Source organism: Podarcis cretensis (assembly GCF_951804945.1).
Source record: "Podarcis cretensis genome assembly, chromosome: 7".
NCBI lineage: Eukaryota > Metazoa > Chordata > Lepidosauria > Squamata > Lacertidae > Podarcis > Podarcis cretensis.
The window spans coordinates 4,917,945-4,935,668 of NC_137176.1; the positions used below are offsets into that span (position 1 = coordinate 4,917,945).

The window sequence follows — 17,724 nt, forward strand, 5'->3', positions numbered from 1 at the left end:
TGGGTGAAGGATCTAATGTATATGCAGCCAAATGAGATGTATCATGAAGTGTCATGAAACGCTGGGTGGGAAGTCAAATAGATTTATGGTACAGGAAGTCAAACGGGATCCGTTCCAGAAGTCTGTTTGACTTCCAAAACATTCGGAAACCACAGCATGGCTTCTGATTGGCTGCAGGAAGCTTCTGCAGCCAATTGGAAGCTGTGGAAGCCCTGCCGGACATTTGGGTTCCAAAAAAACGTTCGGAAACCGGAACAATCACTTCTGGGTTTGCAGTGTTTTGGAGCCAAAACCAAGGCATTTGGGATCCAAGGTACGACTGCATATAGTATGGAAAAGAAGATGTAACTGTAAAACTGAAAAAAACATGCAAGTATTTTTTATTTTTTTTAAAGTCAGTTGAGCACAAGGGTTCTTTGCACTGTACAACTTGGTGCTGGATTTCCCTGGGTGGGTGAGCTTTGGAGGGAGCTATTTCACATTATGTTTTGTTTGCATAGTATGGCATCACTTGCACTTTGCCCTTCATCAAGGATATAGTTTTGGTGGTACAGTGGTGCCCCGCAAGACGAACGCCTCGCAAGACGGAAAATCCGCTAGACGAAAGGGTCTTCCGTTTTGGAGGCGCTTCGCAAAACGAATATCCCTATGGGCTTGCTTCGCAAGATGAAAATGTCTTGCGAGTTCCTGCGGGGTTTTTTTCCTCCCCCCCCCCTTTTTCTAAGCCGCTTATCAGCTGATCCGCTAAGCCGATAAGCCGCTACAAGCCTCTAAAAACCCATAAACCACTAATAGCGCTAATCCGCTAAGCCGTCAATGGGCTTGCTTCGCAAGACGAAAAAACCGCTAGACGAAGAGACTCGCGGAACGGATTAATTTCGTCTTGCGAGGCACCACTGTATACTGAACCAGCCCTCAAGTGATGAGGAGCAGCATAGCAACAGCATTTTAAAGCAGCTTTTAACCACGGTCCAAACTACATCCCTTTTTTTGATATTTTTTTTTACAAAAGGGGTTTTCTGGGTGGGGTGCAGGAGATGCCTGCATAGTTAATCATAAAAGCAGTGGGGCTTCAGAAGGGAGTGATTAGCTCAATGCTGGCAGCAACGAAAAGCCTATAGTTGCCGCTGCCACTGTTTCATCTGGAAGACTGGATAATGATGGTTGTCTTCACTATGGTGTTGCTATACAGGTGTATTGCATTACAGTGTTGCTGTAAACCTTTCTGCTTCAATTCTACCTCAGACATGCATTACGTAGCATGCTCAATCTCTGAGCTGCTCTGGTGCACAATGCTCTTCCACCGTTTGTTTGTTGTGGGGGAGGAAGCGAAAGGGGAATTGTTAGCTGCTTTGAGACTCCTTAGGGAAGTGATAAAGCAGGATATCAAATCCAAACTCTTCTTCTTCACTGATACCAGAGAAATAATATGGATGGATTACATTGACATTTTTTCATGGACATGACCATTTCAAAAAGTTTAAAAATTCAACACCTGGTGCTCTTTTTCTGGGGAGATGCAGGGGTACGCATACCCCTAAACATTTTGTGAATCCTTGTACTTTTGTCCATTTACTGTATTTATTTTTCCTGATCTGAACTATAAAATGGTGATTTTCTTGAGTCAAAATGGGAGTACCTACCCCTGAAGATATATTTTTTTTTGGAAAAAATGCACTGTCAACATCACTTCATAGCATTTACACATTGCCTTCCACCACCAGCAACCAGAATCTTTCACACAACTGGGTCAGAAAGAGCATTATTTGGGCAACACACAATAGTTTCTTTACTACTATTTATAATTTCTGAGCAAATTAAATTCCTTGGAGGTTTTTAAGCAGAGGTTAGATGGCCATCTGTCATGGATGCTTTAGCTGAGATTCCTGCATTGCCAGGGGTTGGAACCTGGGGAATCCCTTCCAATTCTATAATTATATGACCATAAATTAAATTAAATTAAATTAAATTCTATAATTATATGACCATAAATTAAATCCAATCAACATCCAATCAGAAATGACTGGCAGAATCCGAGACCTGGGAGAAGAACTGGTGGAGGAGGACTGGAAGAAATTTAAGGACTATTTACAAAAACATTGTAAACTGTATGAATGTTAAGAAAGATGTAAGATTAGTAATAGCATGGCTTCAACAAATTAGTTATAAAGAATATAAATTTAAATGTAATTGGAAGAAAAAACAAATTTTGGATAAATGGTATCTTATAATCAAGTCCCTAAAAGAGTGATTTTAAATTTCAAAATTTGAGATTTAATATTGGAAAATTATATTATAAGTATATGAATGGAATCAAGTCAATAATTTGCTACTAAAATCTATGAGTTTAGAATGCAGGAACAAGAGTTGTGAGGAAGTCCAAGGATGAGAAGGAAATGTGGATATTGGAAAATATGTTATTTTGTATGTTTTTTATTGTTTAAACAAAACTTAATAAATATTATTAAAAATAAATCAATCCAATCAACATCAGTCAGTAAACGCAGTAACTGCGGAAAAACAAGATTTCTTATGGACAGATCGCACAATAAGAAGTCAAAACCCACTTTTCACGAATCCGGCTACCAACCTTCCCAACAAAACTGGCATTAAACAAGGAATCAAATTGCCGCGTTGAACTCTCCTCCTCTAATCGGATCTGCGAGGCCGGGAGGGAAATCCCTCCTCCGCGCCTTCCTCTCCGCCGCGCCAGCATTTCCGGGCGCATCGGCCGGAGCAAGACGCGCGCGCGTAAAAATGGCTGCGCCCGAGCAGGTGAGTGCCGATCCTGAGCGCCTCCGGGCAACTAAGCGGAGACCCCTCCGCCTTGGCCAGAAGAAGACCCCGGTGCCCACCGGAGGCCAGGGGTGGCTGCCCGCCCTGCGGAGGCTTCCCCGAGCGGCGGCTGCCTTTTCCCGGTCCCAGAAGAGGCTCCGCGAGCCTCGCGTGCTGCTGGAGAAATGCGCCCCCAAAGAGGGAGATAGTCGGAGAAAGGCCGGGTTGCCTCCGCGGCCTCTCCAGCCGCCGCTTTATTGATTTATTTTTGCACTTACCGGTAATTTATTTATTATTAATGTTGCAATACATATATGAAATCTTTACATATCGATACATATACGTTATATTCGTAAATTCACATTTTCACATTTCATTATGTACCAACATTTATCCATTTCTTAATTCTTGCCCTGTGTCTTCCCTCCACCCGTGGGTGACTTCCTTGTTATTATTTTGTGACTTTATTGTTGAGATGGTAATTTTGTATCTTAATAATTAAACATTCAATCTTATATATCTGCTTAGCTTAGCTTAACTTTGTTGGGGCATCTTTTGGTCATGTATTCTTCTACACATTTCCATTCCTGTTTGAGATTTTGATTAGATTGCACTCTAATTGTTGCTGTCATTTCTGCTAATTCAATCATTTCAAAAAAAATATTTTGCCAATCTTTCAATGTTGGTATTTTAAAGGGAAGTCGCACACCTTGGTGGCGTGGGCTGAATCTGCAATGTAAAAGGCTCCCTGAGTCTCTTTTGGTGCCATGTGGATTGCAGCATGCGAGACTTACATCAACATCATCATATTTTATTTATACCCCGCCCTTCCTGGTTCAAAAAACCAGGCTCAGGGTGGCTAACAACAAATTTGAAACAATTGTAAAAGCAACATAAAACACAGTATAAAAACATGAATAACAATAAAATTCAAAGTTCAGAAATCAGTTTATAAGCATTAGTCACCAGGGCTAGCTGGCTGAATTAGTCCTACTTGGGCCAGCGAGGAGGTCAGGGGAGAATTAGCTGTGGGGTCTCAGAGCAGGTAATCTTCATAAAAGGGGAGGGGGAGGGAAGAGAAGAGAAGGGAAATAAAAGATCAAGCTGAATTCAAATTAAAGGCCAGGCAGAATAGCTCTGTCTTACAGGGCTGATGGAAGGAGGTTAAATCCTGCAGGGCCCTGGTCTCATGGGACAGAGCATTCCACTAGGTCAGAGCCATCACTGAAAAGGCCCTGGCCCTGGTGGAGGATAGTCTGACTTCCTTAGGGCCCGGGACCTCTAAACTATGGTTATTCATGGACCTTAAGGTCCTCTGCGGGGCAGACCAGGAGAGGCGGTCCCGTAAATATTTGTCTTGGAAGAGACAACACTTCATGCTAGGTAATTGTATTAAAAGTGTTCAATAAAAGTTTGTAATTTAAAAGAGAGAGGGTTTTTGCCCCCTAGCTGGTAACCCCCCCCTTTTTTTAAGGTGTCGGACAGCATATCAATACAGGACAGTACGTATCCCATACCGCCCCCTCCCTTCCCGCCTCGCGGAATGCAGAATACACACATACACCAATTACAACGTTTCAGCACTGCAGGAGCAGAACTGGGGGCAAGAGTGTTAGGTTCTGTGATGCTTCCCATAGTCAGCTTTGCTAACTATGCAATGAGATGACTCACCAGCTTAATGTGAGAGGCATTGCAGAGGAGAGGTCGGCATCAGCTGGTCAGATGAGAATGTGGTGCACAAGAGAAATCTGGCTTTAAAAAATGCTTGGCAGGGTCAAGCCAGTGACGTTAGTGTTACTTGTCCAAATGCCCCATCTCTGGATATTTGGATTCGAGACCCCATTTAATACTGTGGCTGTGGCATTCAGCATTTTGTGTGACCTTGATCTAAACTAGAGCAGGAGCCTGGGATGTTTCCGTTAGTGAATGGATAACAAGGTTCATGAATGTATGCCACAGATCAGGAAAGGTACTGCCAGTGCAGTTAAAGAGCAGAGTAGAGAAAGCTGTTTTCCTTCAGGAAACGGAAATCCTCTGCTTGAGGAGAAGAAAAAAGGAACTTTAGCCAAAGAAAATGCAAGCAGACAATAAGGGATTTTTAGAAAAATAATTGAAGGAGCATGTTGCTGAAAATAAAAATCATCAACAACAAAAATATTTGAATACATTATATGCAGGAAACAGGTAAGGGGGTGGTTGGAAATTTGGATAAGGAAGTCTCTAAATACCCGTTGCTGAAAACTGTGAGGAAGGAGGGTGCAGTTGTGCTCAGGTCCTGCTTGAATGCGTCCTGTAGGGATCTAGTTGGCCACTCTAAAAACAGGCCTAGACAGGTGTTTGGACTGATCCAGTAGGACTTTTCCTATGTCCTTACGTTCTTATTAGGTGGCTGTGCTGATTCAGACATGTATGGCAATCAGCTATTGCTGTATAATTCATGAGTGGCATGGACTGAACAACTCTAGCCTGACTCCAAAGGAAAGCACAAAGCAAAGGTAGTTGTTTTGGCCCATTATAAAAATTCCATAATCCATAGTATAGCAATTTTGGTTGACCTAATAAAGGTGTTTGCCTATTATATATTTTGGAATTGCACAAACAAACAAAAAAATCAGAAAGCTCTATGTTGGTAAATCAAGACCCATCAGTGGTTGGTGAACACCAGGCATGTCTAAACCAGTTCTGAATAGATCGACCAATATATAACATAGTGCCTATGATGGTGACCTCTGAAAATTGAGGGTTGTAGGGCCTCTGCGGAGTTCTGATTCTTCCCTTTTATTCCCCACCAAGGCATATTCAAGTGAGGAGGAAACAGAACCTGAGCCTAGACCTCGAGACACTCCTGAAGACATTTCCCTTGAGGCAGCAGCAAACACCATTGCTTTCCACCCTTGTCGGGATGTCCTAGCTGCTGGAGACGTGGATGGTGATGTCTATTTGTGAGTATAGCTTCTCTGAGAAAAGTACTGATGGCGTAACTGGGTGAGCCCTTAGGGGGTGATGTAAGAATGAAACCCAAAGAGTGCTCCCCCTTCCCATATCAGTAGTCCAGCAAGACAGAGGACTTACATTGTCGGTTTGCACTATAGGGAAAACCTATCATGACCTAGTTATCTGATGAATGAGAATCTCCTGCGTAAGAGAGCTTGGTGATGGAGCTGTTCTAGAGCCTTTTTCTACCCATCACCCCAGTTGCTGGCCGAAAAATACGTTCTGCAGCCAAATGAAGGAATGCCAAGAAAACTTTGCAAATATTAAGAATATTCCACTTGCAAGTTTTTGGTTCCTTCATCTGTTCATATCAAGGGGTCAGTTTGAGGGCTCATAAGCAGGGCATGAAGGCAACAGCTTTCATGGCTGCAGAACTGGGGAGTTTCAAGACACAATCCTACAGATATCTAACTTGCCCTTCCCTTTTTTTAAAAAAAATAAGTTATAAATTTTTGTTGTCTACCATATATTAGACTGAAATTCCCTTTCAACTCTTCTGCCAATCTTCCTCTAGTACAAATTTCATCTTTAAGTATAATTTTTCCAGTTGCTTTCAACAGGTTGTTTGATTATCCCTCCACCTATTTCAATATTTCAGATATTCATATTCCTGTTTGGAAGGTGGGAACAAGGAGCTTTGGTCTTCAGGACATCATTTAAAATCCTGCCGGGAAGTCTCCTTTTCCCATGATGGACAAAGTGAGTACTTCCCTCTTTGGGTCTCATTTGTTTCATGGTTCCTAATTATGCAGTGCCTTCACTAGAACAATGAGCTTCTTCTGCTTATCAGAAGGGGTGTTAAGGCTGCAATCCCATGCACACCTTTGTAGGATTAAGCCCCCTTGAACAGAATGGGATTTCTGAGTAAACCTGTATAAGTCTGTTTGAATCCCAGTTGGAGAAAAAGCTTAGAGTAAACTTTTTAAAAATGCATTATGGCGTGACAATTTACTAGATATTTATGTTGATCCCAAAATAGCAAGCAAGTATGTTGGCCGTTGATCACAATAACAGGCAATGCAATTTCATGCTGGAGAACATTACATACAGTGCTTTTTTTCTAAAAAAAATGTTTAGGGGTACTCTCATTTTCCTACTCATATAGAAATACTAACCCTCAATGAGGCCAATCTTCGATTCACAAAATGTTTAGGGATATGCATACCCCTGCGTCCCCCCACAAAAAAGCACTGAATGTATATGTTAACAGATTATTGAAGAATTATCTGTATGTCACTATTTGCAGATTAATATTTATCTTCAATAAACTTCTGAATAATGCTGGGACAATGTCCTTTGAATATTTCTGGAAAGTCTAATGAAATAAACAGGATTGCTTTTATACTCTGTGGTGTCGCTGCTCATGGATTTCGATGTGAAGTTCTGGCTATTCTGTTTTAGAAGGGAGTCAGCAAATATTCCCTTTAAATTGCTGAGTATATCCAGTGATCTGTGTGTTCATCTCCATTTTCTAGAGCTCTTTACGGTGTCCAAAGATAAATCCATTCATATTCTAAGTGTGGAGGAAGGTCGTCTCGTGACCAGGTTCTCCAAGGCTCACAAGTAAGCATTGGGGACTCCTTGGTTGTTTGCTTTTATAGGAGTGCGCTTACTCCTGTTCCTCCATGGAGCTCAAGGTGGTGTGCCTGGTTCTCCCCCTTCTCATTTAATCCCCACAGCAACCCTTGGAGACAGATTAGGCTGGGAGGACATGACTGGCCTTAGGTCACCCACAGAGTTTCAAGCCCTAATGGGGATTTGAATCTTGGTCTCACTTCCTAGTTCTTCCATCAAGACGGTACTTACAGTAGCCAGCAGGAAATCCGCAAACCTTCCTTGCAGTCCAGTCCTATGGATGCTTGCAAAGGGTTGCTACACCTGCATCATTGCAAGCAGCCAGCCTCTTGGCATCAGCAACCACCCTGTGGCCTTCATGGCATGTCATTTGCTGGGTGGTTGTGACCTATAAAGCCCTACACAGCTTAAATTCCGTGTGTGTGCATGTGTGTGTGTGGTTCTCTCTCTCTCTCTCTCTCTCTCTCTCTCTATATATATATATATATATATAGAGAGAGAGAGAGAGAGAGTATATATATATAGTACACATTATATATAGTATATACACACTATAACTTTTCACCACCACTTGGGGGGCAAAGCAGGGCCAGAGATGGTGTGACCTGGGGAGAGTTTTGAGGGCCAAACCAAGAAGCCTTAAGGGCTGCCTTTTGGCCCTGGGCCAGGTTGCCCACCCTTGCTTTAAACCCTGCCTGTACCTCTATTGTTATTCCCTTGTACACTTCATTCAGGGTGAGGAGGGAATACTGGGAGCTGGAAGTTGGAGAGCGTTGACCCCTTGAAGTTAATGGACATGACTGACAGGTTCACTATTTTCATCTGCAGTTGGGTCCTCATCAGGGTTGACTACAACCCATGATTAGGGCCCAAGTGCAGATGAAGTAAGTCTTGACATCTTTTAGGGAGGGGAAATGAATTTTCTCTTGCTCGTGTGGCTCCCATAATAGGAGTGTATGGGGAAAGACTTCTCTTTGTTCATAGCATCAGAAGAGCCTCTCTATCACACCCCTCATTCTGCCCTTTAGCGCAGTTCAAGTTTGCTTGCCTTCTTCATGGTCCCTCTGTGGGGCTGTTGAGACCTTGCAAAGGGCAACAACTCTGAGAGGGAATAAGGCACTTATGTAATATAGTGGCTATCTGTAGCGTGGAATCTGCTGCTACAACTCTGGAATTTCCACAGTTCTGCTCTGAACAGTCTGCTGGTGATAGATGAGCACTTGTTTGCCACAGGAGATGACCGTGGGGAATTGAAAGTGTGGGATCTGCGCAAAGGCACCTCCATTATGGATATGAAGCAGCACGAGGAGTATATCAGTGACATGGCCGTCGATGGGAACAAGAAACTGCTGCTCACCACCAGGTATTCCTGCATTCTCCAGTTTAAACAAAGGGATTAGTGGGCTTAGTTTATTCTCCCTTGGTGGTGGTGGAGGCGCTTTGGCTGCAGTGGGAGGCCAAGAGCTGTTAAGAGTCTCCCTCCCTCCCTCCCTCCCACACAATTCTTTTCCAAGGGCCATTGAAATTGATACCTATTGATATCCTGAAGTGTACAGATGCTTCTGGGGGGCAGAACACCAAACTAATGGAAACACCTGGAGCCACAACTGATTCTGCTGCCTTGGATGCTCCTGATAAGTAAATGATCACTGTGTTCCATTCTGTTTCTTGCAGCGGAGACGGAACTATGGGAGTCTTCAACATCAGGAGAAGGCGCTTTGAGCTGCTCTCAGAGCCTCAGAATGGAGACCTCTCAGCCATCGCCCTGATGAAGGTCATCCCCTGAGGAGCAGCTGCTGCAGAACTGATAGGGACTGATAAGCTGAACATTTCTGGGAGCAGGGACTTAAAAACATGTTCTTGCCCCAAAATGTATGCATTGATGGGCAGCATAATATTCCTATTTCATTGCCATTTGCTTTAATGTTTAACAGACTACTGTATTTTAATACTTTGTTGGAAGCCGCCCAGAGTGGCTGGGGTATAAATAATAAATTATTATTATTAGACAGAAAAAGGTCTTTGGATGGGTATATCTTATGGTTCTTAGTTGATGGTGAGGGGCAGGGCTTTTTTCAGGTGGAACTCAGTTCCAGCACCTCTCAGGTGGGCACCATTGCCATTCTAAGATAACTAGGGAGGTGTCCATGGTGAGTTCCAGCCCCCCTTTTTCTAGGAAAATAGCACTGGGTGAGGGGAATCATGACAGTGCTTTTTTAGGGTTAAACAGTATTTATTTCTTGTTTGCTGCTCAGAGAGGAAAGAAAGTGGCCTGTGGCTCCAGCGAGGGAACCATTTACCTCTTCAACTGGGATGGTTTTGGTGCTACTAGTGATCGGTTTGCACTGAAGGCGGAGTCCATTGACTGCATGGTTCCAGTAACAGAGAGCATTGTGTGCACAGGCTGCACTGACGGAGTCATCAGGTGAGAGGGCACTGGGTTGTTTTGTCAACCTGGGAAGCACAGGCTTATCCTGAAACCTGCAGGTATAGGGCAATATACAAATTTAATAAATAATAACAGTGCACATCTCTAGAGGATTAAGATTTGCATTCCCCCCCTTTCAAGCTTCATTCTTGCCCCGATTGTGGTTTGTTTATATAGCTTTGTATAGAGTCTGTTATGGTAGTGTCTCATTGTTTTGCATGAATTATATTCCATAAAGCAATTAAACCTTTAAAAGGAATTTAGAGCCCTAGAAAGATTCCTTTCCCAACCTTCACCGGAGCATCTTAAAGTGCAGGTAGAATGAATTTCAGGAGCTGTTCTGGAGGAGCTGGCTTTTTTCTTAATCAGGCCTTTTCTTGTTGTTTTAGGGCCGTGAACATCTTGCCCAATCGGGTGATTGGCAGTGTTGGGCAACATATTGGGGAGCCTATTGAGCAGCTAGCCAAAAGCCACACTGGCCCATTTCTGGCCAGCTGCGCCCATGACCAGAAGGTGAAGTTCTGGGACATCTCTTCGCTTAACTCAGTCATTGTGGACGATTACAGAAAGAAAAAGAAGAAAAGTGGGCAGCTGAAGTCTTTGAGTCTCAAGGCATTTGGTACCGGGGAGGATTTCTTTGCAGGCTTGAGAGAGGAGGCAGCAGAGCCAAAAGATGAAGACTCCAGTGGCACAGAAACGGATAGTGACTAAAATATGTGCACGGATCAGATGTGAGCAGCTCTCCCCCCCCTGAAGGGACCTTTATAACCTAATACTGTTTGAAACTCTAATGTCTTTGCAGAGATTTGGCTGAACAAACAGCAGGATATTGGGCGAAGGTGTGGGAGCCTAATGAAATCCGTACTGCAGTCTTCTGGGTACTCCTGCAATCCAGTGAAACAAATATGTGTTTCCACAGCAAAGTCATGAGAAAAGCATGGCCTGGCTGCTACAAAAGGGGAAGGTGTAGATCTCAAGTTACCCAGCACAAAGCCTGTGCTTTCTGTTGGAAGAGGAGTATCTCATGGAATGAAAAGGCTAGAAAACAGGATTAATACTAGTGAGGAGGAAAGTTGTTGGTCTTGTATGTATGTACTGGTTTAACTGCTACTTTCAAAGGAGGGTGGCCAGACACAAAAAGGGGATAGGGCTCCTGTACCTTCAATACATGACTCTCTGAAACACAGAACATGACACCACAGAAAATGTCGGCCTTTGGCTGATTGACCCCCCAATGCCCTTTTTAATGTGCTGTGGGAAGGGGGATTACTGGTTTGCTGTCTTTATTATGGATTTTATGGATTTTATATTGTAATTTTATGTTGTGAACCACCACCGGAACTATGAAGGGCAGCATACAAATTTAATAAATAAAATAAACAAAACCCAGCTTAAATATCATCTTATCAGATGCTTCACACAAGGAGATTGCAACACTTATTTCTTTCAAAACAATTTTAATATTCAAGTGCCTAGGTTTCCAATGTTACATATTCATTCACTATTTTTGATGAACATTAAAAAGTCAGAGAATTTTAAGGGAGTCTGCCTGACCCTTTCCCTAAAATCTTCATACATGCCATTTGTTATTCACTAGGAACTTTTTCTAGTGTTAAAAAGGCACCTGGTGTTCTGCTATTAAGAGGCACATGAAAGAATTCAGGGAACACCATCCTGAATCCTCAGGAAGACATCAGTAAAGGTGGGTTTCTTCCTTAAAGCAAAAGGCTGGATTGTAGAGCAGCACAAAAGGAACTTGTTACATACCAGCCTTGTGCATGAAAAATTGTCCAATGCCCCTCGCCTAAAGCTACAAAACCAATTCAAACTGTCACAAACAAGTGAGAAAGCTCTCCAAACTCTTAAATAAATACAAAGAAGAATAAAGTTTTCTATGTGTAAACAAAGAAGATAAGCAGCTCTAAATCTTGGTGTTGAAAGGTGCAGGAGTCATTCCTATAATTTAAAACAGTACTTGTTATGCTTGAGGGGCAGAAATAAAGTTGCAAATGCAAGATATGCCCCCAGCTTAAGATTGCCTGCCGAGAAATACGCATGCATTATTTCCCCAAACTGAAAAGGATACTCAAATAACTAACCAAAAACAATTTAGTACCGAGATCTGCATGGACAACCTTTTTAAATCTAACAAGACTCCAAAAGCAGCAATGCTTCCCGCCAAAAAAACAAAAAACCCCCCCAAGATGTCAGGCACACTTTCTCTCCCCATGCATTTTATCCAGTCTGGTTTTAGTGGGCAAGGACAGGACACACAGACCTCTCCTGAACTTGAAGACTGTTCTCTTACACCATTGGGCATCCTGTTGGAAAGAGAAATAGGTTAGGCTTTAGGCTTGCCAACATACAGAAAAGCAGTCAACACACTCAAAACAAGGAACAACCAGGAAGGCACCTATTCTGCAAACATACAAGGCAGGAAAACTCATTTTTTAAGTGCTTGGAAGCTGAAAAGGCCAGGCACTGGCCTCCACTTGTCTCACCCTCTATCGTTATTGTTCTCTCTGTCTCTTAGGAAGAGATTCCCAGAAGCATTCTCTCTCCAGGCAGCCTAGCCTGGAAAGATGAAAGAATTTGTAGTGTGGAGGAACTCCGGCCAGGTTCCAATGTTATCTAGGGCACCCACAGGCACTGTGTTGCAGCCTCAAGCAGGTGAACCAAAGTTTTCTACCTCCAGCTTTAACTTACCCCTCTCAGCCCTCTGCTCTTCTATATACAATGCTACCACCATTCATTAGCTTCAATCTCTCAGTGTTGCAAGTTTCATATACTATCATTTTGTGCCGGGTGAACAGAATAGGCATCCTTCTTCAACAAAAGATTTACTGCTTAAAGAGCTGCTAATTTAGGTAGGTTCTACCTCCTTATGTCAATTTTATAACAGTTAAAAGCCCCATGACTGAGCTGAAGATTTCACCTGCCTTGCCATTTGAGAGGCCTGAAGGCACCCTAGTCTCTCTTTGCTGCCTTCAGCAAATCCGAAGCACTACTTCCAAGATGAAGTTGTGCAAGGACACTTACCCAGAGCTTTGAGTAGCTGCAGTGCCACTGCATTCTTGGCCTTCTCATGGGCCTCCAAGCCAGAACGTTCTGGCTTGATCCAGATAAACCCACTGAAAGGTGATGGATATTTAGGTATCACCACTTGATACCAGAACTGTAACCATCCTTCATGATTCTTTTGCATACATTTTGTAAGAAATACAGGGAGCCCCAGATGCCGTTCCTTGCATTGCAAATTCAGGTAGTCCAGCACACTGCCCACTGCGGGTTGCACAGGCCCAGAAGGTGCTTTGTAGGGGACATCTCTGTGGGGAAAATAGGATGGTGGAATCTCTGGAAAGCCCTGAACGGAGGCACTGTGGAGTTCCTGTTTTGTATTTGGTTTTAGCCAATCCACTTCAATGTCATCTCCACAGAGGCACAAACTACCTGCAGAACAGAAGAAACCATTTAAAATTTGATTCAAATATAGGCCTCTCCTCACAGTATTCCACCTGCAATTTACAGCAACGCAGGAAAAAATAAAAGTAGACTACATATGAAAGAGACAGCTTAAAAATGTATATTTATATGAATTGCATTGCTTGCATAATTTGAGTTTGTATGTATGCACTAGTGATAGCTCCAAAGTTCTCATCTAGGTTAGTTCTCATAGTGGTTAATATTGTCACTGAAATTTCCACGAAGGTGAAATTGACAGGTAACTAGGTGACCAGTGCCACTTAATAATAATAATTTTATTATTTATACCCCTCCCAGCCACTCTGGGTGGCTTCCAGAAAAATATACTTTTTAAATAAAAAAGCCAAACATTAAAAACTTCCTGATATATGGATGCCTTCAGATGTCTTCTAAAAGTTGTGTAAGTTCTTTATCTCCTTGACATCTGAAGGGAGGGCATTCCACAGGGAGGGTGCCACTGCCAAGAAGGCCCTCGGAAGTGAACCTCAGTGTCTGGGCTGAATGATGGGGGTGGAGTTTGGCCCCTGTACTTGAGTGGTGGATACAATGAAGAGCCAGCTGCACGCCATGCTCCCAGCCTCTATTGCCTATAGTACATGAGACTTTGCTGCTATATTTATGAGACAAACCTTCCACAAGCGCTTTCCTGGCGATTGCAGCAGCCTGGTGGGAGCTGTATTTCACCTCTGCCAACTGCCTCTCCCTTCTGAAAGGGCTTGGGTGCAAGGAAACGCTCAGGACTCCGGCAGTAAGTTCCTGCAGCATTGGAAGAAGGTGTCCCTCTCTCACAGAGAGAGACAAACCATCAATGGAGAGCTCGCACTTGTCGGTACTTCTGCAGACCAAAATGGGGTGGCCAGCCTGGATTTCAAAGGCGTTGAGCACGGCAATAGCATCCTGGGCGCTGCGTCTGTTTGCGTATTTCGCATAGGCAAAGCCACGGTTGAGCCCGCTGAACGTCATCATGAGACGAAATTCATAGAGCCTCCCAACACTCTGGAAAAGAGGAATTAGTTTGTCCTCGTATATATCCTGTGGAATCTTCCCTATGAAAATCTCAGAGCCAGGTGGTGGAACACTGCCAGTCCAACCTGCGGAAAAAGAAGACGCATAATTGACTTGTCTTTTTTTCTAATGTTCCATACAAGGAAAACAGAGCTCAGTAGTTGTACAGAAAAGAGAAACAGCAGCTGATGGTTGTCATTTTAGATTTCCAAGAAAGGAATCAAATTAAATTGTCTCTCCATAAGGTTCCATGAGTTGATGGAGGGTGAAAACAATGCTTGACTGTCTTAAAGTAAATAAAAGCATTCCATGTCCTAACAGTCTTGTCTTTTATACCAGCTTCATCCCCATACAAGATTCTACAGCAAAGGGAAAGACTTCAGGCAGTAGCGTACGTGAATGCAGGCCTTTAGTTTTTAGCAATTTTTATTACAATTCTGTACAATAAGCAAGTAAAATAGAAAGACTTCATGGAACTTCTGTGGGCTTGGGCATTAGCAGGGAAATCCAGGCCCCCCTCACCCACTTTGGGGGAGCAACAGCTTGAGAGATTTCCAGCAACCAGTAATGACAAATGAAAGGTGGTAACCTTTCAACTTCCTCCAAACAGCTGAAGTACATACAAGTATTTCTAAAAGTGATCCTTGGGTCACAGATCTGTGTTACCCAGGCGGATAATCTTCCACTTACCTGGAGGAGGGCCACCGTATTTCCTCTGGCCATTGATCTGTACCAGTTTGATTCCAGTCTCTTCCACCCAAGCCAGAAGGGCAGTTTTTTTAGCCTGGTTTACTTCCTCGCTCCACGCAGGAGAAGACATCTACAAACACAACATGGAATCAGGGGGGCCCCTGATCTATAATGAAATGAAAAAGGTATTTAAATATACCTTTCAGAAGAAACCAGAGGCCTTTCTCTTGGGCATGGTCGGCCAATTGGTGTGAAAGGAGGATAGAATTTTTTTATGTACGCCACAACAGCAGCAAGAATACTTATTGCAAAGTATTGGAAAACACAAGATCTACCCACCCGGAAAGAATGGCAGATGAAGGTGATGGAATACATGGAACTGGCTGAGATGACTGGCAGAATCCAGGACCAAGGAGAAGAGTCGGTGGAAGAAGATTGGAAAAAAATTAAAGTTTATCTTCAAAAATATTGTAAAATTAAGGATTGTTAGAAAGATGTTGGAAAAAGAAAATTGTGTGGTTTTGGCAGAAAGGACATAAAGGATTAAGTAAAAACGAATTGGTGAAAGAGAGAATGTAAAATTATAGTATATTAAGACAAATTATTAAGATAAAAACAAGGTTGGAAGGATTTGCTGAAACAATAATTTGAATTAGAATACAAAAATGGGAGGTGTGAGGAGGTCAAGGAAATAAGTAAAGGAAAGAAAGCTATGTAAAGGTTCGATTTGTTCTATTTTTGTTCTATTTTTTTAACTGATTGTATTTTTTCTGTCTTTTTTACTTTTCTTTTTTCTTTTTCTTTTTGTAACCTTTAAAATTTGAATAAATATTATATTAAAAAAAAAAAATCAGGGGGGGGGGCCTTGGGTCATCTTTCGTAATTTGGCACCCCCAAGCGTATATTCTCCATAATGGATCTTCTCCATCCAGCTGCCCTGATGGCACTAAGGGAGGGAGGCCCATGCTCAGGCCCTTCCAAAAGCAGCAGCCCAGGAAGGACGAAGCTTTTGCTCAGCAGCCCCAAGAAGTAGAGCGTTGCTTCTGGAGCACCCTGGGAACATTCAAGGTACTTCGGAGTCACTAGCCGCTTGCACTTCGGCAACGGGGCTTCGCTTTGGGGGGAAGGAATGCAACTAACCCGGCCAGCTTCGGCCATTGAAGAAGGGAATGTCCCTCCACGCGGGCGGATTCCGAGCCCGGAGCGCAGAAGTGAGCAGATTTGGAAGAAGCGAAAGCTTAATCGTGTTTTTCCTTTTTTTTTTTTTGGGGGGGGGGGGGGTGGAAACAGGATCAATCGTGGCCAAGAGCGGTCTCGCAAAGACACGTGTCAGTCGCGAAACACACTGCGCACCCCTTATTTCAGAACCTGTTCCCAACTCCTTCGGAGCATTTTTGGGGAGCCCCTTTGCGCGAGAGGACCTCGTGCCGCGCAGCAGACTCCCCCCGCATAACTTTGAAACTGTTATTGCGAGGGAGCAGTGGCGTAGCATGGGGGGTGCAGGGGGGCCCGGCCGCACCGGGCGCAACATCTGGGGGCTAGGGTTAGGGGGCGGAAATCCACGGGTTAGGGGGCGCAAATTACTTGCCTTGCCCCGGGTGCTGACAACCCACGCTACGCCACTGCGAGGGAGGGAAGTCGCGACAGCGGCGCTCCAAAGTCAGCCCGACTTTAAGCGCCACGAGATTCGCTCCCAGGTAAGAAGAGCATCCGCAGGTCCGTGGTTTGCGCCAGGTGAGCTCCCCGCCCGACCAAGACCTAGATTCGGCTCAGACCTCCCCCCCCCCGCCCCATTTCTCTTCCCTCCTACTGGAAAAAGCTAAGAGGCTTCAGCCTACCAACCTGCGCGCCATCCATGGCGCCCTTCTCGGCCAACGCCTTCCCAGCCACACCCTCCTCGCTGGCGGGGGCGGCCGCTCCTTTTCTAGCCCGGGGGGTTGCTCCCCCCACCCGCTTTCCTCTGCTGATTGGTTGATTAACAACCCGCCCCCGCCCCCCGTGCGCGCGCTCCCGGGGCGGGGGTCCTTCCTGGTCTGCGGGATCCCTTGCAAACTGCGCGAAGCCCGCTGTTCTCTTCGTTTCGACCCCGAGATCGTTCCCACCACTTTGCAATCCTTTGATTAGCTAGCCCAGACCATTCACACGTGACGCAGCCGAGTAGTAGCGGACTGGGCCCATAAGCTCGCCTTGCAATGCGCCGGCGGCCCGCTAAGTTTAGCCGCCAGGAGAGCAGCGGCGCCCACTTGCAGGCTGAACTCCTTGGGAGTTTTTTCAGTAATAAAGACGCACAGGACCACATTTAAAAAATATTCTGAGCTGCTGGTGGGCTATTTATTGAACAGCCTTATGTTGCTAACGCGGCAAATTGGGAGGGTTTCTTTTGTTGTTGGTGGCAAAGGCTGAAACGTCAACTGCTCCCCTCCCATATAATACAGAAATTCAACAGGTGACTATTTTCTAGGGAGAAAAAATTCATCAGTGTCTCACGCTTCCCTGTGGCACAGCCTGCCACCATTGTTGTGCTGACCAGAGAGAGAACTCCTTTGAAGGAGGCACTCATTCCGCATGCAATCCACTATGTGTGAAAGACACCTTCACCCTTAAGGATTAAGGAGAACAGGAGGCAGAGATAAGCCTGACAAGCTGTGAAAACTCCTGGAATATTTGCAGGCTAGAGACTGTCCACACCTGAGTACAGCACAGTACCTGTGAATCACTCACAAAGGCTTCACCAACTTCACTATTCTGCCCAGTCCACACCAGCACCCCCATTT

General features: G+C 44.2%; 2 protein-coding genes across 2 annotated transcripts; one reads left to right on the forward strand and one right to left on the reverse strand.

Annotated features, from left to right (window-relative positions):
- The first annotated feature begins 2,712 nt into the window (after window positions 1–2,712).
- Window positions 2,713–11,311, forward strand: WDR55 (WD repeat domain 55). The gene is made up of 8 exons (XM_079983633.1): window positions 2,713–2,775; window positions 5,569–5,717; window positions 6,368–6,468; window positions 7,245–7,332; window positions 8,528–8,707; window positions 9,019–9,118; window positions 9,600–9,769; window positions 10,162–11,311. The coding sequence occupies exons 1-8, from the start codon at window positions 2,758–2,760 to the stop codon at window positions 10,481–10,483; spliced, it is 1,128 nt and encodes a 375-aa protein (XP_079839759.1). The 5' UTR covers window positions 2,713–2,757; the 3' UTR covers window positions 10,484–11,311.
- On the reverse strand, window positions 11,210–16,916 carry DND1 (DND microRNA-mediated repression inhibitor 1). The gene is made up of 5 exons (XM_079983639.1): window positions 16,793–16,916; window positions 14,951–15,080; window positions 13,885–14,346; window positions 12,812–13,222; window positions 11,210–12,093 (listed from the first exon to the last, which is right to left on the reverse strand). The coding sequence occupies exons 1-5, from the start codon at window positions 16,805–16,807 to the stop codon at window positions 12,077–12,079; spliced, it is 1,035 nt and encodes a 344-aa protein (XP_079839765.1). The 5' UTR covers window positions 16,808–16,916; the 3' UTR covers window positions 11,210–12,076.
- Window positions 16,917–17,724: the final 808 nt, after the last annotated feature.